Source organism: Phytophthora sojae, assembly GCF_000149755.1.
Source record: "Phytophthora sojae unplaced genomic scaffold PHYSOscaffold_2, whole genome shotgun sequence".
Taxonomy (NCBI): Eukaryota; Oomycota; class Peronosporomycetes; order Peronosporales; family Peronosporaceae; genus Phytophthora; species Phytophthora sojae.
In genome coordinates this window covers 646,368-669,542 of record NW_009258116.1, presented here as the reverse complement: position 1 = coordinate 669,542, position 23,175 = coordinate 646,368, and the positions used below count along the sequence as shown (strand labels likewise).

At 56.4% G+C, this 23,175-nt stretch overlaps 4 protein-coding genes across 4 annotated transcripts; all 4 read left to right on the top strand.

Moving 5' to 3' along the window:
- Positions 1–1,504: 1,504 nt before the first annotated feature.
- On the top strand, positions 1,505–2,889 carry PHYSODRAFT_295574 (hypothetical protein; the record flags this gene model as incomplete). Its single annotated transcript, XM_009519987.1, has 4 exons — positions 1,505–1,544; positions 1,655–2,234; positions 2,298–2,366; positions 2,448–2,889. The coding sequence occupies 4 exons, from the start codon at positions 1,505–1,507 to the stop codon at positions 2,887–2,889; spliced, it is 1,131 nt and encodes a 376-aa protein (XP_009518282.1).
- Positions 2,890–6,050: 3,161 nt separating this feature from the next.
- PHYSODRAFT_253793 (hypothetical protein) lies at positions 6,051–11,251 on the top strand (the record flags this gene model as incomplete). Its single annotated transcript, XM_009519986.1, has 8 exons — positions 6,051–6,275; positions 6,305–6,533; positions 6,566–7,151; positions 7,189–7,630; positions 8,071–8,885; positions 9,068–10,504; positions 10,537–10,996; positions 11,025–11,251. Coding segments are annotated over 8 exons (4,421 nt in total), but the record flags the coding sequence as incomplete, so codon positions are not given.
- Positions 11,252–16,061: 4,810 nt separating this feature from the next.
- PHYSODRAFT_324257 (hypothetical protein) lies at positions 16,062–17,624 on the top strand (the record flags this gene model as incomplete). The annotated part of the gene is made up of 8 exons (XM_009519985.1): positions 16,062–16,073; positions 16,152–16,250; positions 16,291–16,413; positions 16,491–17,021; positions 17,100–17,204; positions 17,251–17,322; positions 17,406–17,485; positions 17,567–17,624. 8 exons carry the CDS (start codon positions 16,062–16,064, stop codon positions 17,622–17,624), a joined length of 1,080 nt encoding a protein of 359 aa, XP_009518280.1.
- A 3,672-nt stretch (positions 17,625–21,296) lies between these two features.
- PHYSODRAFT_555738 (hypothetical protein) lies at positions 21,297–23,168 on the top strand (the record flags this gene model as incomplete). The annotated part of the gene is made up of 4 exons (XM_009519984.1): positions 21,297–21,471; positions 21,549–22,697; positions 22,777–22,818; positions 22,896–23,168. The coding sequence occupies 4 exons, from the start codon at positions 21,297–21,299 to the stop codon at positions 23,033–23,035; spliced, it is 1,506 nt and encodes a 501-aa protein (XP_009518279.1). The 3' UTR covers positions 23,036–23,168.
- Positions 23,169–23,175: the final 7 nt, after the last annotated feature.

Genomic DNA, 23,175 nt, shown 5'->3' with positions numbered 1-23,175 from the left:
GAACAATACAAAATATAATTCAGTCCTATCACACAGTAGTCAATCAATTCGGTCTGGGGGTAACTACCTCAACCACCAAAGACACACAGTAGGAAATATGAAATGGATGCCCGGTTAGAGCACGCAAATAGAAAATAAAGCTCTCACAGGTCACTCCAGGGCGCGAAACCCCAGTCACTGCCGACTTTGCCTTGGTACCTTTGAGTCCCCACTACACCGGTGCTCGCTACACCAGTGAGGCCTTGGAAGCGTCCCTAAACGTACTTAGACCGCGCGCAGGCAGTCTCCCGGAGGGCTCTTGAAGACGTCAAAGTCGGGGTGCTAATCTGCCCCGAGCACAGAGTCGTCCGCGTGTTCTTCAGCAAATTGGTTTCAGTTTAGATCTTACGTTTGGCTAGCTATATTCTATCACTTCGCTGACTTTAATGTAGGTTTCACTATAATTCCCTTGTCTTGAGTATGCTTGTGCTTCTTGGCAGATCTTCAGTATGCTTTTCTTGGTTTCGGTATGCGGAGACTTGTTGACGGCGACACTTGTTCGGGTACACTCATCAGATGATGACGGAGGTATCTGGGTACATCGTCTCTTCGTCTTGGAACTGGACCTCTCCCTTGGATCTGCGGCTCATTCGGTGCCGCCCGTGAATCTTGGGGGATCTTGGTCTCGTCCGGTCTGGATCGACGCCGCTGTGCGAACACACGCGGCGCGCACTGGACTTGTTCTTGGTGCGTCTACATCCAGTGTGGGCACGGGGGGGGGGGGGGGGCGAATGAACGATCCGGTCTGTCCCCATCCGGTGTGACACTTCTTCATTCGGTACGCCATCACCGGGTGCACCACGATCCGGTGCGGACAACACGAGACTTCATCCTGCAGGGTCTTGCGTGCGCATGATCGTGTCTGGTGGGGCCGATTCAGTGGGGTAGCCCGACAACTAGACTGAGCCAATGCAGGCAGTGGCCAGGATACGTTCGCTGGCCACACTTTCGCGCCTTGGGCCTATCCTGCAGTTAGGGAAGTTGGCGGACGGACAGGATGCGTGACTCCACACCGAATATGAGCGCTCATCCGGTGGGCGCATCTCCAATCCTGTGAGCCCATGCTTGCTGCAAGTGCCGGGTCCCACCAAATCTCCACACATATCCACAATCCACACGTCACACTCGTCTCTACCGGATCTCCACCTTGTGCGACCAATCACAACTCACCGAAGGGTCCACGTATCCATAGCGTCGGACATGGGTGCGGACAAAAATCTGTTTCCACACCGTGTCACTCGGCTGCTTCGGAAAAGTGTTCATAAAGCTAGGTGACTTCTTTACCGACTTCGTGCTGCTCTACTTGAATCTTGAAGCTGGATTGCCTGCCGTCACAGTGCTCGTATTTACGACTATCACCGTATTAAGTGCTCTATCGAGTGTTGTTTTAGTGAGTTTACCTTCCAGGAAGAATTCGCTGCTCGTTGACACGCTCCTTGACACTCTGTACACGATTCTGCAATCAATGAATGATCGTCCAGTGCTGACTCTACTTGGTGTCTGTGGTGTGTGAACAGCTATGACTTTTTCATCGCCATCGCGTATCCGTGTCTGGCACTGGCCTACTGCTTCTCGACTTTCTCGTTTGATTACAAACTACTGGAGATCAACCTAGATATCTATCCTACTGGGTGGTTTGAGACTATCGCTAGCGTGATCGCAGACCCAGTACAGACGGCAATCACCCACAGGATCCTCAAGTCTTTGCGTATTGTATCAGTGCTGGACTTCTTCGCTCGCATTGGTGTGAACATGTTTCTCTGCGTGCGCTTGCATTATATTGTGGGCCTTCTCCACGACTCGAGTTGGCGGAAGATACATCCTTATAATGTTGATGCCAAGCACCGCTACCTCGCTGGAGCAGTCTTCTTGTGTCTTGCTGCAATGGTCGTGATATTCGTCGAGGAGAGCCTCCGCACCTCAACGCTTGCATGCAAGCCCCACGAAGAATGCCGAGTGAATGTGTGGCGATGGACAAACCTTCCGTCTGATTCCTTAATACAATGCCCATGCTTGACAATGATCGATGAAGATAAAACCCCGAAGCCTTACGCGGAGTGGATTCGGCCAAAGGACTTGACCGAAAAAGTTGCGCAGCGAGCTGGAACAGGAGACCTCCAAACGATTCAGCTTACCAATCGATTCCTGTCTGTTTTGCCGTCCGAGCTACAATGGTGCGAGCAGCTCAAACACGTGTAAGTGTCGTTTTTCAAAACTCACTTGCATGGTGAACTAAACACTAACTTATTGAAAGGCAGGTCATTGATTTACACGCACATCGTGGAGCTACCCGACTGGTTCAAAGACTTTACCAAGCTGGAGTATCTGTACGTGCAGATTCTAGAGTAGACTATTGGCTTTGCTTTTCAACTTTTGTATTTGGATTGACGTTTTTATTCATGCTGTAGGCACATCGAAGGCATTCCCGAACACTCGCTGCTACCACTGCCAGACGACTCGTTCAGTTCCATGCCCTCGCTAACGTTTATTCACCTGGCCTGCCATCCATCGCTGGCGGTTCTTCCTTCATTCGACGGCCTCATGGGACTGAAATCGCTGACGCTGGCGGTGCTGCTTTCATTGACCGAACTACCATCTTTTGAACATCTCGACAGCCTCGAGAGACTGCAACTGTCGAGCATGACCAGCCTCACACGTTTACCAGATCTGCCACCGGTTTCCACCACACTCAAGTCGTTCGTGGTATCCGATCGCGGAACTGGTGCTGCAATGGCTTTCTGGGCACGTGCAACTTGCAGGATCCTCTTTGTGGTGTACACCCAGTATTTGAGACGCCAGCAGCGTCGTGTCTGGCGGATAATACTGCTACACCAGGTACTATTGCTGTAGTGAGCAAGTTCTCTGAACAGATATGTGGAGAAGTACTTCAAGCAGGGACGCTAGAAATATCCCCAATTGAAGCAAGGATGGCAGTGCAATGGCACACTGTATCGTGTATTTCGAGCCAGGATATACCGAGGCCATGTGCTACAGTGCGCGATTGATGGGCATTGTGTCCCGAGTCGGGACGGCTCAGACCGTTCCAACTCTGCGTGGGCGACGATGAGTGCCTGAGGTTGTCCACCTGCTGTGGCCGCGGGCGAGAAGTTGTGGGCCGTGGACCGGGTTGGAGACCCGTGGGCCGCTACCCGGAGGTATCTCGGAGGGATGATGTGTTTCGCCGTGTCGTGGCGGGACTCCGGGGACGGATGGTATGTTAGGCGGCTTTGAGGGCCGTCAAGGTGAACGGATCAAGTCTTTGGGAGGGGTGAGCGGGAACGGAGTCACCCGAAGGCGCTGAAACGCAAGGATCTGCAGAGGTAGAGAGGAAGAGTTAGGAGTAGAAGGAAGGTCAGTCGTGAATTTTGCTTAAAAGGACAACACAGGTCGTAGGGAACACTTATTGCATTTTGCTTAGTGACCTCCTTGCTATTTGTGCCCCATAAACCTATTGGGGACCCGGGTGGTGGACCCGGGGGTTTCGCAGTTCGAAGCTAGCTTGTACGGATACCCTTACAGGGAAACGATGTAGTCGGGCATCCCCTGCGACTGCATCGCAGCCGCAGCATCTGCCTAATCTACCACGGTACAACCAAGTGTACAAAGTTTGATCGCTTATTTTCAAAGGCATTGCCAGTTCATATACATGTATCGTCACTCCAACGAATTGGTACTTTAACGATTGGATTTGACAAACCCACCGTGATGATTCTACCTCCTCCTGCTCGTCGAATGAGGGCTCCACGGATTTAGTTTTAACTTTAGTTCTTTGTAGTTAGTAGAACGGTTATCAACAGCGAGGTAATCAACGTAATTTGCTTCCTTCCTGCTACTGAAATGTGCGCTGATGCCCAGGCAGAATCCTTTATTGTTTAGATTGCAGTGTTGTGCTCGGAAACTTACAGGTGACGATAAAACAAGAAAAAAAACGTGCATTCGAATAATTAGCGCTGCCAGGATAACTGCTCAACCAAACTTGCAGGATAACCCGATGAAGCCAGCAATTTGTTTCAAGTTTGATGAGTTAAAACTGAGGTCTAGCAGATTTCGATCGCGTGTAGGAGTAGGATACACCAGGTGTTCGTCCTTCGCTTTGACGATGTCCGCCCGGTGCTTCCTTTCGCACAGGAAGCGCGACGTACAGCAACAACGTAGGAGCATTCAAACTCTGTTTGATAAAACTTGGTGCAGCCGCACACATATTTTGTCCAGGTCGCCTGAAGATCTATCAACAACAAAAACCGGTCAGCTTCGATTCGTCCAAGTGTGATATTGCCATTTATCAAGTATTAATCTGAAGGTACTGTATGCATGTAGCATTAGGATGATCTGAACTAATATCGGTAACAATGTACTTTGAACTTGTTTTGACATGAACAGGATCAAGTAGTAGATCATTCTACACCACCAGTTCGGTGGATCTCTGCGGGTCGTATTGTAGTCTCACACAAGACAAGCTTAAATCATCCTAGTCTTCATAGATAAATGCCTAAGCTAGTGCAACTAGCCTTTAGCTTTTTTCCGGAGAAGACATACCACCAGGTGCAGCTCTTTTTGAGTCTCCGCTGAATAAATTCGTTCGTCACGGTATAGGACGTCACCGCATTGCCGGTGGATAGAGTTGGGTTCGGATTAAAAAAAATTGGAACGAAAAAAAATCGAGCTATACTTCCTATCTTGGATCGCACAACCTAGGACTTTAAGTAGTTTTTTGCAATGTTTTAGTGGAATGTTTGATCTACCATCCGGATTAATTCCAGTGAGTGTGGGGATTCATACAGTATCAGCCCGCAGACAGTTTATGTCACGGCAAACTCAGTTGACCACACGATTTTCAATATATATCTCTGAGAAACTATGCATGCAGAAGAAAATCTGTGTCTGAAAGAGGAGGATATAAGTTATGACTCATAACAGGTCGAATCGATAATTTTACCGCTAATGGAATGAGGAAGTACTATGTTGAGAGCTTTGAAGCTGCATGTACAGTAGTATAATACGATACAGTGATGTGGCGGCACCAGTTGTGTCCAAGGTTACCATCAGTAGCACCGATGCCTCATATTGATCGAAAGAATACAATGCTTGCTAGTACACAATGCATTGTTCGTCGTAGTAGTCCGCTAATACACAATACGTTGTTCGTCGTAGTAGTAGATGGAGCCCCACTTCCTCTGATGGCATCTGACATCAATCTACAGTAGAAGAGAAAAAAAAGAATAGGCATCCATCAAAATCTGTAAGTGTCATTCAGACCGATTCGATCGATTGCTGTATGATGTTGTGTGAATGTTGTTTGATGTCATCCGCACGGGGGTGAAGTGACGAATGTAGCGTGAATGTCCTTCGATGTCATCCAAAAACCTTCCCCAATCGACAGTTCTTCGAACTGCGAATAAGCACAGGCAGCACTTACTACTCCTATACAGCGGTGGCCGGCCCCAAACCGGTCCGACAAAGCGACTCGCGACACGTGGTGGAGAAGCACGGTAGTGTTGCCGACTGTGGAGTGAACAGTGCTGAGAGCCTGTGCCCGGAAGTGAACAGAGTCAAGAGCCGAGCGTCTGGACCTGGTGACTGGACGTGTGACCCCTTTCCTCGTGTTTAAAGTGTGTCAGGGAAGGACCCAGGAGTCCGCACACGAGTACACGCCGCGCGGGAAAAGCGGCGTCGAGGAGCAGTGAGAGGAGCGATCCAGGCCGGTAGGACAAGGGAACGGTAACGTAGACACAAGAGCCAAGTGTGCACGGTCAAGAGCAAGAGGTCAAGTGAACAAGGAACGGCAAACTGAGAGTGAACAAGGAACGGTAAACTGAGAAGAGAAGATTCCAGGAGAACAAGGAGGAAGAGGCGGTAATGCTGAGGAAGCAGCGCGCCGCCGGGCTGAACAAGAGGAGAGAGCGCGTGCTGAGCGCGCCGAGGCCGAACGTGCTGCACGGGCCGAGGCGGCGCGTGCCGAGGCGGAGCGTGCCGAACGACGTCGGCAGAAGCCCTCGACACCGGCTGCTGGGATGCCGATGATCGGGGTTGCGCCGCCGCCGTCCCAACGACCGAAGGCCCCGCCGCCGCCCAGCCCGGCTGGAGCGGCCGCACCGGACCCGGTTGAAGAGGGATTGAGGAGTCTGGAGCGGTGGAGGAAGGCCGCTGAGTATGCTGAAGAGGGAGTGTCCGTGTCGGATGTGATGCGTGAGCTCCGGGAAGATGAAGATGACGAAGACTATGAGGAGAAAGAAGCGGTTAAGACGGGACCGCGACTGGAGTCCAGCCGGTGACCTCGGCTGGAATGAAGACGGAGACCGTGGCGGAGGCCAAGGCGGAGCCCGCCGTGAAGGGCGAACCGGAGCCACCGGTCTCGAGTCTGATGGGACGGTCGAGTGTGGGGCAGCCCTACGCTCTGCCGACGGACTATGGGTACGGCTACGGGATGTACGCCGACGACGAGGAAGACTACCACGACGCAATGGAGGAGCCGGTCCCGACGCAGCGAGGCCCGAGTGAGTTCATCACCCGCTACACGGGTCCCGAGGCCGCCGAACGGATCGCCCTACCTTTGGATGGAGCTGGAGCGCTCAACATGGTTCGGGGAAGACCCCCGAGTATGGAGGATGGAGTGGGAGCGGAAGCGTGGTGAAGTCGCCGACCAAGTCGCCCCCTCCGATGAAGAAGTTGCAGTGCGCCGGTAGTCCGGCTGGGTTCTCGAAGCCGCTCGGTGGCGGAATGCCCTTGCAACCTACAACGGGCCCTACGGCAAGTTGGACGCCTGGAACGGGCACGGCTCCGCCGGCTCTAACGGCTACACCGTCGACGAGTTGGCGCGGTGCCAGTGGACTTTCGCCGAGTGCCTACAACCTGTCTACAATGGTCTCACACGCCGTGAAGGTGCTGTCGATGTTCTATTCGGACACGGCCACGGTGGAGAAAGCGCGGGACTTCTGGGAGCTCTTCGAGGACCACACGGACGGTTTCCCCGACCGCTCCCAATTGCTGGTGTTCCGTCAGAAGCTGCGAGGCCGCGACGCTGACCGGTGGTGGAACAACTCGAGGATCAAGTCGTTCAGGACGCTCAAGGTGCGGTTCCATAACCAGTTCCTCAGCCGGACGGCTGACGAGCTGTGGGAGCTGCTGGAGAACACTGGAGAACACGAAGAGGCAGCGCGGAGAGTCTGTGGAGGAGTGGGGCGACCGAGTCTCGGACCTGTGCGAGTCCCTCGACTACCCGAACCCGCAGATGCGGTACCAGCTCTTCCGCCGAGGACTGCGGAACAAGCGCATGCTGGCGACCTTGGACGAGAGTCCCGCGTCGGATATTCCCGAAGCGTGCGAGTGGCTGATGTTCAAGGACATGCACCGTCCGATCGAGGAGGAGGACGAGTTTTCGGACAGCGAGTCCAAGAAGAAGAACAAGAAGTCGGAGGAGGCCCCCGCGACGACTGCGGTCGAGGCCCTCGCTGAGCAGATGAAGTCGTTCATGGAGCAGCAACAACAGTGGCAACAGCAACTTATGCAGCGCCAGTGGCAGCCGCCTAGGTCGCCTCGCAATCGAGCGCCGGTAGTGGCCGCCACCCCTGCCACTCAGCCCGCTGGAAACGGTGTAGGCAAGGGAACGCTCAGCCATTCCGAGGCATTCGGATGGGCGATGATAGTCGCACGCAGGACGGTTCGCCTGTGTGTGGTCGCTGTAACTTCATGGGACATGGTCGCGCTACGTGCAAGCGCGCGTCGATGAGCTGCAGGCGCTGTGGCGCGTTTGGTCACATCGCGGTCGAGTGTGACAGGCCCTAGAACGGTGGAGGCCAGACTGCAGCCACTGGGGGTGCCCAAGCACCGTCCGGTTGTGTCTTCTGCCATGACGCGAGCCACTCGGTGATGCAGTGCCTCGTGTTGGCCGCACTTCGTGATGCGACTCCGAGTTTGCTGAACGCGGCCGCCCAGAGCAATCCGACCCCTCGACAGTGACGGGGGCGGGAGGAAGGAGAGGAGGGAGCCACTCCTTTCTCTAGTCTAGTAGATGGCTCATGGGGTTATCGTAAGGGGCTGGCGAGACGAAGGCGTTCTGCGGTCACGGCGAGGAAAACGGTGGACGAGGTTGAAAAGAGTAGTGTTAATGAAGGGAGCGTCGAAGAGGAACGCGTAGAGGTGCCAAGAGCGGAAGTGGTGGTCGAGACGGTTGCTGGAGCCCGGGAAGAGTGGGTTGTACCCGGCGACGTCTCCGTCAGGGGAGAAGGTAAAGAGGAGCGCAGGACGGAGTTGTCTGAGCTCGGCGAGGACGAGGAAAGCGTGGCGGAGGAGACTGGATACTGCCATGAAGAGGGAGCGGCGTGGGCCGTTGCGAGTGACGAGGATGATAAGATGTACCCTGCCGGGAAGACGGCAACCGAGGAGAGCGCCGAGCAGGGCGAGTCGAGTGCAAGGGTGAACGAGGCGTGGGCCCATGAAGGGGCCGCCCTCGATGATAACGATGAAGAGGCCAAGGAGGCCGAGCTGGACGCCCCCGCGGGCAAAGAAGACCCCGCGAGTGGCCCTGACCGCAGCCCCGAGCGTGGAGTAGGCAACGAAGAGGGGACGGCGGCTGAGACCTTCTACTCGCTGGACGACGAGAACCGGCCCGTGAGGTCGAAGGCGTCGGTGTACTCCGAGGAGGAGGAAGTCGACGGTGATGTGTTCTATGCGGTCAGTGCGGACGATGAAGCGTTCTGTGCTGCGCCTCCGAGCGCGAACATACCCTACAAGGTGCCCACGGAGGAGGTGCCGCCGCCGAGGTCGGTGACTGCGGCCCCATTGCGAAGCATCCTGAAGAAGGAAGGCCCCCGTCCGCGTTGGATGACGGAGGAGTCCTCCTTCGAAGGGTGGGGCGACGCTGTAGATGTGGGGGGACACTGTTTGCCGAGTGGAACGACGACGGAGGATCCTCGGACGGCGAGCACTTCGCCGAGGAGAACGTCAACGTAGTCGTAGGGCCCGAGCCGGTGACAGGGCCCGCCGCCGAGTTGGCAGTCGCCGAGGAGGACCGCGGCGCTGTCGCCGAGAGCAAGGACGTGCCCGAGAATACCGAGGTGGTCGAGGCAGCCGAGGACGTTAAGGAGCCGCCCCGTCACGCTCGTCTCTTCACGGACGAGGAGCTGGATGCCATGGAGTGCGAGGCGTCGGAACCCTCCGTTCCGGGCGTCAGTGAGGAGCTCGAGGAGTATGACAAGGAGCTGGAGGACAGGCTCCACCCCCTCGATGAGGTGGAGTTGATGCGCAAGGTGAAGGAGAATGCGGAAAGGGCCAAGGGCCCGTCCATGGAGGAGATGTCGAAGTTTCTGGGCGTCTCGGCTGAAGCGCTGACCAAGATGAAGGACACCTCGCCCGAGGGCACGTCCTCGCCTGAGTACTGGGAGGAATGTTACAGGAACACACTGGAGAACTCGGCGGAGGCCAAGCGAGCCAACCGTGACTTCAAACAGTCACTGATCAGCTGCGTCTCTCTGGAACGCTCGACCGAGGAGACAACGTACGAGTCGTTCGGCCTGTCGGAGTCCGACCTGGACCCGAAGGCCTCGACCGCCTCGATCGATGGCTCCGTGACGGAGGAGAGCGTGACTGCGAACATTGCGGTCCCCGTGGATGACTGTGAGGAGAACAGCGAGGAGATGGTCGCAGCGGTAAGCGTAGACCCGCCCGTGGACGCTCCTGAACCGAGTTCGAGCGCTTGTCCGAGCGAGAGGTCGGAGGCTCGCAAGGCCGTGTACTTCTTGCTGAAGGAGACCAAGGACGAGATGTTGCGTGCGAAGAAGTCGGTCGTCGACCCGCCCGGAGAAGGCGGCACAGTCGAGATGCCCCCGGTTCGAAATAAGCCGCCTGATCTAGACTGGGTGCGCCTCGTGCACGATGGTGAGCAAGTTGCTGGTGGAAATGAAGGCCAAATCGATTGGCGAGAACCTGTGAAGAAGTTGGCGAACGAGTACTACAGTGAGAACGCTACGTATATTTGGAATACGCTACTGGATCGAGTTCGAGAAGCCCACTCGGCGAGTGCGAAGCGTCGGCTGCGGCGTCGCTCGCGGCGGCCCGTATGCTTTGACTTCACGGCGTTGTACCGCGGCTCGTCCGAGGCGCTGGACGGGGAGCTCCGTCCTGAGGAGGACGGCGACGCGACGCACTACGTGCAAGTGGTCCGTCCCGATTGTCCACCGCCGGAGCGTGGACGGAAGACCGGACTGGTGGAGGTGGTAACCGTGAACTTGCCGGACGGCTTCGGCGTCCGTGCTGACGAGGACGATGATGAGTCTGGAGCCGAGCTCCCCCGTATAGTCGCCGGTGGTCGGCGTGTAGTGTGCACCGTGGGGAACTTCGAGGCGCTGTCGTGCGGGTACATCGACTGCCTGCCTTCGCAGATGTTGGCGGACACGGGCGCAACGCTCAGTCTCGTCGACTTCCGTGTTCTGAACGAGCTGGTGAAGCTCTGGAGGCCTACGACGGGCATGTACGCAGTTCGTCTGGACACCGTCTGCGCAGTCGGGGGTGGATCACTCTCTCCCTAATGCTGGGCAAGGTCGGGGTGACCATGCGGATGTTCGTGGCCGACAAGTTGCATGTGGACGCTATCTTGGGCGTCGACGCGCTGGGTGCGTTCGGAGCAGTGATTGACGTGGCTGAGCGGACGCTCATGTTGAAGAGCACGGGCGAGGTCTTATCGTTGGGCGTGATGGTGGTCCACGAATCGTTCATGGCCACGATGGCCGTGTCCGTCCGCTTGCCGCCAAGGGGCCAGGCCCTGGTGGTCACGGATGTGGTGGGCGATGCCCCGAACGCGACCGTCCTCGTGGAGGGCTCTCTCAACTTGCCGCCTTCGCTTTGCGTGGCGAGAACGCTCTGTACTGTGGACGACGGTCGAGTCGTCGTGGAGGTCTGCAACGCATCGACAGAAGAGTTCTGGATCAAGAAGGGCACGGTGGTGGCCTCGACGTCCGTGGTGGTTCGGCTTTGAGCAGCCGTCGGCGGAGAAGTCCGAAGGGGCGCCCAGCCGTCCGCCCGAGGCTAGTGGGGCAGCCACCGTTGCTGCCAGTCGTGAAGAGGAGGCAAAGGGGCCGGATCTCGGCGAGACTGTGAGGGCGTCGAGGCCCGATGTGCCGCCCGACAAGGAGGTGGCGCTCGAGGCCGACTTCTCCCAGTCGAGGCTGTCGGAAGAGCAGAAGTCGCCGTTCCGCAGCGAGCTGGAGCGCTTCCGTGACATGTTCGTGGAGTCGTCCAACTCGCCCGGCAGGACCGACTTGCTGAAGTTCCAGATTGATACTGGGGACAGCACGCCGATCAAGCAGCAGCCCTACCGCGTGTCGTTCGCCGAGGGCGAGGTGATGGAGGCGGAGATCCAGCAGTACCAGAAGCTGGGCTTCGTCCGGCCCTCGAACAGCCCCTGGGCCAGCCCCGTGTTGATGATCAGGAAGCCCGACGGTGGCATCCGTTTATGTATCGATTATCGCAAGTTGAACGCCGTAACGGTCAAAGATTGCTATCCTACGCCGCTGATTGACGACATTCTGGACGTGCTGAGTGGAGCCAAACTGTTCTCGACCATGGACATCGCCTCAGGCTACTGGAACGTGCCCATGCATGAAGACAGTATTGCTAAAACGGCTTTCACTTCCAAATACGGTCTATTCGAATGGTTAGTCATGCCCTTTGGCCTATGCAATGCCGTACCCGCCTTCAAGCGGTTGATGGAGACCGTCCTCGTCGATCTCAAGTGGCGCGTGTGCTTGGTGTACTTGGACGACTGCGTCATCTTCAGCGAGGACTTCCCGTCGCACCTCGTTCGCCTTCGGCAAGTGCTGACCCGCTTTCAACAGGCCGGCTTCGAACTGAAGATGAAGAAATGCCACTGGGGCAGGAGTCAGGTCGCCTTCCTCAGGCACATTGTGAAGCCCATGGGCATCCTCCCGAACCCCGAGAAGGTGAAGGCCGTCATGATCGTGCAGAGGCCGCGCGATGTGCATGATATCCGTTCATTTTGGGGGCTGACGAGCTACTTCCGCCGGTATATCGCGGGGTACGCTCTGATCTCTACGCCGCTTGAACGCCTGAAAATGAAAGACACTCCGTTTGTCTGGAACGAGAACTGTGAGGTGGCGTTTCGCCAGCTGAAGAGGGCGCTAGTCACTCCCCCTATCCTAGTCTATCCGGACATGAAGAAACGATTCAAGCTTTACGACGACTCGTCAAGGTATGCTGTCGGTGCTTGGCTAATGCAGGAGGTGGACGGTCGAGACCGTGCAGTCGCCTATGCTAGCAAGTTGCTGACAGGCTCTCAGAAGAACTGGATTAACAACCAAGACGGAATCTCTGAAATTGAATGCTGGGGAATTGTCTGGTCTACGCGGAAGTTCCGCTGCTACCCAGATAAGCGGGAGTTTGATCTCTACACTGACCATCAGGCGCTTACCTGGATCTTCAGTCCTGGCAACCGCACGACCAATGCTAAGCTCGCTCGCTGGGCGATCGAGCTGTCTAACCTACAATTCCGAGGGCATCACAAGCCCGTGACGAGCATGGGGCACGTGGACGGCTTGTCGCGCCTCCCCACCGCGAGTGTGAACGCGCTGACCATGGCGGACCTGCTGAGCCCGGGGGGCTCGCCTGTGGGCATGGACGACTTGCTGAATCCGGACGACTCGCCCGAGGCCGTGGCCAACGACTCAGTCGGGGAGCCGTCCGATCGAGCCGTGGCTCCCGACTCAGTCGGGGAGCCGTCCGACGTGGTGCCCGAACCGATGACTGGAGATGGTGACGGCGAGACGAGCACGGAGACCGCGGTTCCGTTGCCGGAAGACGCTACCGAGGACGAGTCCGCGCCGACGGGCGTCCCTCCGTCGTCCGTGGACTTGTTCGGACTCGATATGGAGCAGTTGAAGGTGGAGCAGCGGAGGATCCCGACACGTGTACTGGCCAGGGTGGCGACAGGACGTCGAGGAGTATTTGCGCGAATGCGATAAGTGCGGAAGTGGCAAGCGTGCGCGTCCGTGGCGCGCTGGTCGAATGCAGAGAATGCCCATCGTGGATCTGACGGGGCCGTTCTCGTTGCTCGTGGTGGACGCCGTGGGGCCTCTGCCCGAGACCGAGCGTGGCAATCGCTATAATTTAGTTTTCGTTGATTACTTCACTCGCTGGGCTGAGGCGTTCGCCGTGGAGCGCTTGGACTCCATGACGTTCGTGGAGGTGATGGTGAACGGAGTGGTGTCTCGGCACGGAGTGCCGTCGCGGTTGCTGAGCGACAACGGCTCGAAATTCACGTCTGAGGTGGCCAAGTCCTTCTATCAGACGTTAGGCATTAAGAAACTCTTTGGTGCTGCCTACCACCCTCAGACTCAAGGACTCGTCGAGAGATTCAACGGAACGCTCATAGGAATGCTACGAATGCATGTGAGTGAGGCTCAAGATGATTGGGATGTTTATCTTCCTAGAGTGCTATTTGCCTACAGGACGGCTTACCACGAAGCCCTGGGAGATTCGCCGTTTTTCTCGCTGTACGGGCGCGACCCAGTGCTTCCGATGGACGTGGCCTTCCTCAATCTTGGCAAGAAGTGGCGGAGTAATGAAGCGGCTCAGTATAGGCGAGAGCTGTACAGCTCTCTCCGTTCCTCGCGACATTTGGTTGAGCGTCAGTTGTTGAAGGCGCAAGATCGGCACGAGCAGCGCCTGGAAGGGCAAGTCAAAGTGAATTATGAAGTAGGAGACGTGGTGTGGGTCTACCAGGTGTTCAGGGCGAAACGCGGCGAAGTGCGCACGAAGAAGCTTGCCTTCGCTTGGCACGGTCCCTATCGGATCGTAGCCAAGGTCGGCGAGAACGCTTATCGGGTCGACATCCCGACTCACCCTAGCAAGACGGTGACCGTGAACGTGAATAGGCTCAAAAGGTATCGTGGCAAGTGAACCCGGCCTTATATGGATGAAGTGCCCGAGGGTCTGGGCACTAGTGATGAAAACGAAGAAGAAGGACCGTTGGAAGAGGCCGACCTCCCTGTGTCGAGCTACGCGGAGCGGTTGACACTAGGAAATGAGGACACTGCTATTGTGGGCGTGGAAGCCCCCATCGTGGAAATAGTGGTGAAGATGAAGGACGGTCAGGGCGTGAAGTACCTGATGATGACCAGCACGTATGAGGTGTTCTGGCTGCCCAGGGAGGCTTTGATGCCAGAGTATGCGTCGTTGGTGACCGCTTTTGAGCAAGCGGATAGGAGGAAGAAGGGGTTGCCAGAGCTTCATCGAAGTGCGCGTTTCGCGGACGCTAACGCCCAAGTCGACGATGACTATTTGCTGCTGGCGTAGTTGGTGATGTTCTTGAGCTAAAGAACTAGTGATTGTGGATATGGATTTACGAGCAGCTCAAGAATGGTGGATATGCATGTCAAGTTCATGTTTTTATTTGGTTTTACCTGCAAAATTAGCGCAACGACTGCACTAGACTCGACTACAACGAAATGAAGAAGATAAACGGAGATCCGAGGCGTGCGCATGACTCACTTGGCCTTGTCAACGCTTGCGGAACGCGACTTGAGCTTCTTGGTTGGAGGCTCGCTCGCCAACTCGCCGTCGTCGTCTGCTTCGTCGCCCGGCAGCGTTTCTTTGGCCGCGACCGGGGCCTTGGTGGTCTTGGGTTGGGCCTTGTCGTCCTCGTCGCTGCCGTCCTTGGTCGCCGGCTTCTTCTTGTCGTCGCTGGAGTCTTCGGACTTGCTTCGCTTGCTGGTGCGAGAAACCGGAACCCCTGGCTTGGACGGAGTGGCCGCTCCCTGCTTGGCGGCTGGAGCTCGGAACTACACGGGGGGCGTCGGAGGCAACGCCGTGAAGACACCGTCCTCGTCCTCGAAGTCTGAGTCGTCATCGCCTTGCTCGTCGGGGTTGAACGGCTTCAAGTTGTTGTACACGGCAACCTTCAGGCCCAACTCCAAGAGCTCGGCCACCTCCTCGACGGTGCTTTGGAGCGACGTGTCTGAGAGGATAGCCTTCCATGGTCCTCGGTTGCGGTTGCCCACCCATGAGGGCACGGTCGCCGGGCCGCTGAGGACATTCAGCTTGATGCGCGCCAGCGCTCGGTCGGAGAGGCGCAGGTGCGCCGGGCGCGTAGGGTCGATGAGCTCGGTCTCCTCGAGCAGCTCGGGGATCGACGCGTAGCCGTCCTCATCGACGATCTTGGGGTCGAGGGCGTGCTCGATGGTCCGCTCGTAGAGGGTCTTGTCCTTGCTGAGGACAACGCCGAGGTCCTCCAGCGCCTTGCCCTTGCCCGAGTGCTTGGCTGCCCTGCCGCCCAACCACAGGAGCGTGTCGTGGACACTGCTCTCGAAGTCGTCGAGGAAGTCGAAGTACCCGTGCTCCTCCACGTTGTAGCTGATGAGCTCGTTGCGTGCTAGACACGCGTTCATCTTGTCCTTGCGCCGCTGGTCGGGGTTCGTGGAGGGCGCGTACAGCGCCACCTGGAGATACAACTCGCGGTAGCGCATGTTGGCTCGGTAGTGGAGGAGGTGCAGCTCGCGGAACTCCGAAGGCGGGTTCCAGCAGCGTTGCTTGCGCCAGGGGTAAGCGAGACGGAACGGAGCGAGGCCCATGCTGAAGGCGCGCTGCGCGAGCGCAGCCAGGTCGAGCTTCAGACGCGCTGGCTCCGAGGCAGGCTGGCGAAAGTCGTAGGCCTTGGCCTTCTTCTTGGTCGCGGCCTTCTGTTTCTTCTTCGACGGCGGCTTCGCCTTGGAGGACGTCCGCGACGATGATCTAGTCCCCGTCGATGGCCGCGGCGGCGGTGGCGTCGACTCCGGCCTGGACACCAACGCCGGCAGCGGGATCAACAGGACGGAGTGCTCGGCAGGCTCGCCGGCCTGCATCTGGTCGGGGTGCCGCAGGATCACGAGGATCTGGTTCAGGCGGCGCGCGTCGCCACCCGACAGGACGTCCATGGCCATGGCGTCCAGGACGTCTAGCCCCTGGGACACGGCTATGGCAACTTCTGATTACCACGTGACTTCAAGTGAATTGACGAAATGTGACTCACCTTGTGGATGGCTGCGACCGTCTGAGAGAGACGCCCAACTGGCTGGTCACTTTCGTAGAACCCGCGAGCGACGCTGGTGACCAACTGGCTGTAACAGGGCCTTGGCTGCCCTGCGCCTCTGCAGGCCGATGGTGACCGCCAAGGGCTGCCCCTGGTGGCGCGCGCGGACGGTCAGGGCGGCTCGGACGGCGTCGATGTGGCCGTCATTATGAATTAGTGCTGCTGGAACGATGGAGTGGGCGACGGACGTGGTGAACGGCCTGGCGGCAATAGTGGTGGTCGCTGCTGAGGCAGCGTATCAAGTTGCGGTGGAGCGTCTGGGAGCTGGCTGGGAGCTGGCGTGGCTCACTGCTGGAGCAGTGTCGTGGACGGTTACAGCCCCCTGCGAAGCATCGGCTCACGGATCACCGCTGCGTTCGTCGACTTCGCCCTGAAGTGGAGCGTGCTGGCCAAGTTATGCGACATGCGCTACTGCAGGTATTTCCGTGGGCCTGCCGTACAAATGCGGCCGCTCCGAACTCGCGTGTGGAAGTGTTACGAGGCCCTGCTGGCCACCCCATTGGTTGTGCTGGAGTCCAAGGGCGAGCACGAAGACGGGCTGGGGAGGTTGCTCTACAAGTGGCTTGACGCCCTCCACGAGTGGTGGTGCGTCTTCTTGCCTGAGACTTGGGCATCGGGACGGAAGGCGTGCTCCAAGTACTGCACGGGCGCGAGTCTGGAGTCTGGCCGTTCGGTCGCCCGTGCCAAGGTTGTCGCCAAGGTGGTATGGACGCTGACGTCCCTGATCCTGTTCTCGGCGTTCTACGCCGTACTGTTCATCTACGAAGTCGTCGAGTGGATCTGCCAGGGCGTGGCCGGCGTGTTCGCCGTAGTCGTGGTCTTCGATTGCTGGTTCGCCTCCGAGGAGGGCGAGCAGGCAATAGTGACTAACTACTGGTTGCTGGTGGTGAATGTTTGGTTTGCGCTGGTATGCATAACCAGCAAGTTGTGGAGGTTGTACGAGGCGTCGGCAGGCGAGCGTTAGCCGCTGACCATGGCCACGGAGGGATACGCTGCGTGGTGCGCGGCTCTCGAGGAGCAGGAGCAGGCTGAGCGTCTAAGTGAGGAATTCTGGAGGATGGACGGCGGGGTCAATGCGCCGAGAGTGCAGGTGCGGACGCGAAGTGGATTGCAGGCCGAACGGAGGGCCTGGCAAGCAAGGAGAGAAGTGGATCAAGCTGCGTGCGCTCGGCGAGGACGCCGAGATGCAGTCGGGGAGGATGTCCCGAGTCGGAACGGCTCGGACCGTTCCAACTCCGCGTGGGCGACGATGAGCGCCTGAGGTCGTCCACCTGCTGTGGCCGCGGGCGAGAAGTTGTGGGCCGTGGACCGGGTTGGAGACCCGTGGGCCGCTACCCGGAGGTATCTCGGAGAGATGATGTGTTTCGCCGTGTCGTGGCGGGACTCCGGGGACGGATGGCATGTTAGGCGGCTTTGAGGGCCGTCAAGGTGAACGGATCAAGTCTTTGGGAGGGATGAGCGGGAACGGAGTCACCCGAAGGCGCTGAAACGCAAGGATCTGCAGAGGTAGAGAGGAAGAGTTAGGAGTAGAAGGAAGGTCAGTCGTGAATTTTGCTTAAAAGGACCACACAGGTCGTAGGGAACACTTATTGCATTTTGCTTAGTGACCTCCTTTGTAGTGGGCCTACTTTGGCTCACTACTTTAGCTTACACGTGTGCGCGTGTATGTGAGGAAGCGTAGCTTAGTTTAAATCAGAGTTAATTATACTCGGGCCTCCGAGTATAGATTAATCTAAATAAACGATCCAAATAATTTTTTTAAGTAAAATGAGAACTGCTATTTTTGTTTTATGTTTCTGACTTCCTCTAAATGTAATATTCTAAGATGGGAATCTGCCAACGGCTGGTTGGCAGAATTCCAATTCTATGCATGTCGCTCATTGGCTAAGAGATGCTGCTCTCAGCCAATAGGAATCCTAAGTCTCTATGGACCACCCGTCGTGGTGGTCGTAAATGTATGTAGCCTTTGGTGTGTCTTCACCACGGTCGAGAAAGTCTTTCGAACCTCTAACAGACGCCGTGTCTGTTAGAGTTACAAGTGATTGTAGCCACTTGTGCGTGTAACCCTGCTACATCCTTGCTATTTGTGTCCCATAAACCTATAAGCACAGGCAGCACTTACTACTCCTATACAGCGGCGGCCGGCCCCAAACCGGTCCGACAAAGCGACTCGCGACAATTGCCTGCACTTCGAATCGTTACCCGATTGTGATGCGGCGGAGGCAAATCAGCGAGGGAGCGGGCACTCCATGTGACCCAAGATTCGAGGCGTGGTTAGGCTGCACTTGATTGAAAACTGGTCTTCTTAAGTGATAACACCAGGCGGCCCTTTTCAAATGTCGAGATTGGTGAGATGCAGGTGTTGCTCGCTACTCTTTAAAATAAAAGAAGATCGCATTGAATCCGAGTTGTTGTGGAGAAGTTACGCTTCATTTAAACTGCATGAAACACTGAGTCTTGCACATCGACCTCTTATCCGAAAGCTGCATGAAGAGGAGGGAAGGTTGGTGAAGAGCAGGGATCGGTAAATTCCAATACAGCAACGGACAGAATGCAACTGCCCACACCAGGAACTGCCACCGGACCAAAGGCAAGGTACCCGTGTGCATAAACTAAGATACCATGCACTATCCGTGTCACCCTAATTTATTGTTTTGGCCAATCAAATTAGATTTGTGGTTATGGATTATGTTTTCAATACAAACTTTAATATACTATAAATATGCGCAAATCTTCATAATAAATGCGTTTACCAATAGAATACCTTCAGTTAGAGCGGCTGTTTTAGTAAGGTACATTGATGTGCGAGCTTAGAGTCTTCACCATCAATCAATGCTGGCAGTTACATTCTGTCCGTTGCTGTTTCCGTAATAACTCGCAGTTACTTGCGGGAATAACTTACTGATACCCCATCACCAATTTCGTGCAATAAGAAATAGGAAGTGGCGCAGAAACCTATACAACTTATGCTTGGTATGATCACTTCCCCACGAATTCGACGGCAATTGGTGTGCAAGAGGAGTCTAAGAATACTAATAAGTAAATAATAGTAACCCCAGTCGGGCACTTTGCTAGGACAAACCGAAAAAATGCTAGGACAAATTCGAAATTCGCGGAAGTAAAGTATAGTGTACCATAATCTTCGAACTTTTGTGAGGTTTGTATCTGAATTACAGGTGCATGGAATGTTTTGGTAAGCGTTGGATATGCTATACGATGATGGGAGTTTTTGTTCTTCTCGCCTTTGTGCTTAACTCGCTTTAACTCTGCACTTGAGTTGTGGCTCAATTAGTGGGGGGAAATAAGAAAATAACCCAATTATTAATTGGGGAGGGTTGGAGAGTCCAATCAATATCGTATTGTATTTTGCTTAGGCGCGTTCTTAAGTTCCCGGGAGCTGGGACCGGGACGAACGGGACGATCCCCCTCGTCCGTCAAACTTGATAATTGTAAACATTTTTTAAGCCCCTAACTCTCGGGAACTACCGCGAGCAACGGTGAAAGAAAAACATGGTCAGATAGCCCTTTCGAAACGTAACAAAGTGGTGCACACTTGGCGCGCATTAGTGAAGAAATGAAGTAGCTAGGGCGAAAGTCCCACGTCCCGACCACGCGAAAATGATGCGGGACCGGGACAAAACGAGCTCGGAAATAAACCTAGCCGCTTTCTGAAAGCCAATCAAATCGCTCTATTTCGTCCCGGGACTTGGGACCGGGAATTTAAGAACGGCCCTTAGCCCTGGTGAAGAGGTACCAGGAACTGAAAAAATCGAGAGAAAAATTTGATGAGAGCGGCAGAAACCGAGATCAGCGACGAAGTTTATAGCATTGCAAATGCGTCGCGGTGCGCCAAGATGACATCACCGAAGAAGCAACTTACAAGTACACTCCTTGACCAGAGTACACTGACAGCATCACGAGCGATGCGTTTTTCACGCTCTTCGGACTAAGACGATCGCGGCAGAGTCGTAGACCACTACTCCTCTGCATTTCGGGCACCGCACAGTACGCAGCCACAACAACCCATAGTAGATTTATACGAGCGCCGTTCGCTCGGTGCAAGATACTTTGGTAAGTGGCCGGTTTTTCCTGATCAGCGCAGCGGAAGCCGGTGTTGCGTTGCGCTCGCCAGACTCGAAAGCAATCTACGGACTGGTTCGCGGTTCAGCAGCATCCATCCACACGTCTGCAAAGCTGCCAGCGGTAAAGTGAGCTGGTGGCGTTGGCTTGCCCTTGTGGTCGCCGGAGCCGTTTTCGACGCTCTATTCATCGCATGCGGGGCCAGGGCCGCGTAACGTTCTCCAAACTGAAGCTGACCACACCCAGCTTGTCATTGCCTTGACCAGCAAGGGCCAAACCTGCACCCGAGGCCGTTATCGCCGTTACGGACGCGTTATTTACGCCCTGTAGTGCAGCTTGGCCAGCGGATCCTCTGCTGCCAGCGCAAATGAGTCCAGACGGCTCGCAGCATCGCAGTGCTCCGCGTCCCATGGCCAGCCGGGCGCGCGCTCGTATGGCCAGCGAGCAGCGCCGCTGCTCGCTGGCGATCCCGTGCCTCTCCGCCGTGCAAGGGGCGCCACTCGGCCACCTGAGTCAATGCAAGATATCGTCCGGTCGCCGAGGCACGCGGCTTCCATACAAAACGCTTGTGTGCGCGCGCGGCGGAAATTTCAAGGCAGCGCGATCCCACTCTTGGTGTGGCGCACACCAACAGCCGGAGAGACACTTCAACTCAGGGGCATAGTAGAGCCAAGTGAATTCGAGGCGACCATCACTCCGACGCGGTACCGTAAATAGAGCTCGAAAAGGCAGAAAGAAAAACGGAAGCCACGGCACGAACTCGGCCTCAGTCAGTGCGGGATTTGCTATAATAGGCCCACGAGTGCGCACTCGCGGCGTCCGGCTCCTCAGGGAAACCTTCCCGACATTCACTCCTGCATTCCGCATTCGCGCGCGCCGCCTTCGGGTAACGAACGACCTCCGCACTCCCGCGAGGTGACAGCAAGCGAGCGAGCAAGTGCAAGCAGGAAACGGCCCCGTCGACAGGAAACTCCTCGACTCGACACGACACGAGGCCTGCGATCTGGCTCGGCATTCTACGACTCGAGCGAAAGCCGCGTCGACACCCGAAGCACTCGGTTGTACCTACCTACACACACTCACTCTCACACACTAGAGGAGGATGGCTGTGACCCCCGTGACCTCGGCGTCAGCCAAGAAGGACGAGCGCGTGGCCGCCAAGGAGCCGGCGAGCGGCTCCACCGCCGGCAGCCGCCTCGAAGTCCGCTCCTGGGAGAAGCTGCACCCGCATGGAGACGTCTACAGCCCGCGCACAGGCCACACAGTCACCAGCAAAGGTAGGCGAGGCAAAGAGAAGGATGAGATGGAGCTGGCGGAGCGCATCTAACTTGGTGTCGTTTATGTGCTGGTTTAGACGGAAGAGTGTATGTTTTCGGCGGCACGGACCGTAGACGACGACAACAGGATCTGTACCAGTTGGACTTGGAGTCGAGCACGTGGTCGCAGGTGCAGACGCGGGGCTCGCTGCCTCCAAGGCGCTCGGGAGCGCTTGGTGTTGTCCACGAGAGCGACATGTTCATCTTCGGGGGCTACGACGGCCGCGACGGCAACTACTTCAACGACCTGTACTACTTCAACTTCGATGAACAGCGTTGGAACCAGATGCCCAGTGTCGTGGAGGACCGACCGGAGGCCCGCACGGACCACATCATGGTGCTGCACTCGTCCAGTATTTATATCTTCGGCGGCTACAACGGCTCGAGTCGGTTCAACGACCTCTGTGGATATGACATCCACGCGCAGCGCTGGAGCCGATTGCAGGCTACAGGCGCCGTCCCGTCCAGACGCTTCGGCCACAGCGGCGTCGTGCACGCAGACACCAACAGGCTCATCGTGTTTGGAGGTTGGGACGGACGTGACACGTTGAACGACTTGTACGAGTATAGCTTCGTCACGAACGAGTGGAGGAAGATGGAGACGACGGGCAACAGCCCGCCGCACCGATACCGCCACACAGCGGTGATCTTCGGCGATAACATGTTCGTCTTCGGAGGCGTGGACAAGACGCACAGCCGCTTCAACGACCTGCAACGGCTCGACTTGGTCACCAATACGTGGAGCGAGGTGTGCACGACGGGAAGCATCCCTAGCAGTCGCACGTTCCACCGAGCTGTTGTCGTGGACAGCAAGATGTATTTGCTCGGCGGATATGACGGGACCGACAGATTGCAGGATCTCTACTCGATCGATATTGGAGCTCTTACGCCGCCGTCGCTGCTAGACATTTGTGCGGACTACGTTCGGACGAACCTGGATACGGTACTAGAGATGACAACGTTCAAGGGCGTTCCCCAGGACATCATCGACCACGTAGTCTTCAAGCGCGACCTCGAAGGACGACTCCGAGGAAAGTGCAAGCTCTGCCGACCAGGCCGGTGCTGCGTCTACCGTATGCAAAAGATGGAGCCGTGCCCACAGGACAAGCAGGATCCGGCTCGAGCAAACGTCTTCGGCTGTGTTTGTGGCCACTCCACATTCCACCACGAGGTGGTCGAGGAGTCAAGTACGTTGCTTGCAGGTTTCATCCCTCGCTGCTGGCGGGGCAAATTACTAACTAATATTTTTGTTTGTTGCCCCTACAGAACTCTACGGAAAGAAGCCCATTGGATCGACATCTACAAAAGGTAAATCTGCCCTCTGCTTCCTGTTCAAAGTACCGACAAGTTGAAGTTGCTCACATGGCGGTCTTTGTTTTATGCAGTCTTGATGCTGTGCGGGTCCATTTACAAGCGTCTCTTCGACTCGACGTCTTCCATGTCTTCAACTTCCTCGCTTCTTTCATCTCCGCGCAGTCGATACTCGGACGACAGCGCGAACAACGAGAAAGAGTGCTTAGCATAGATACAGTAGCAACACAAGACAGCAAAAGCCGGCTGGCTCACTGTGCGCACCGGGACGCATAGAGGGCTAGCTTGATCAACCAGATCGCGCCCTGGAGCCTCTAACTATTATTCAAGTGCTGCATTAGTAAGTTAATCCTC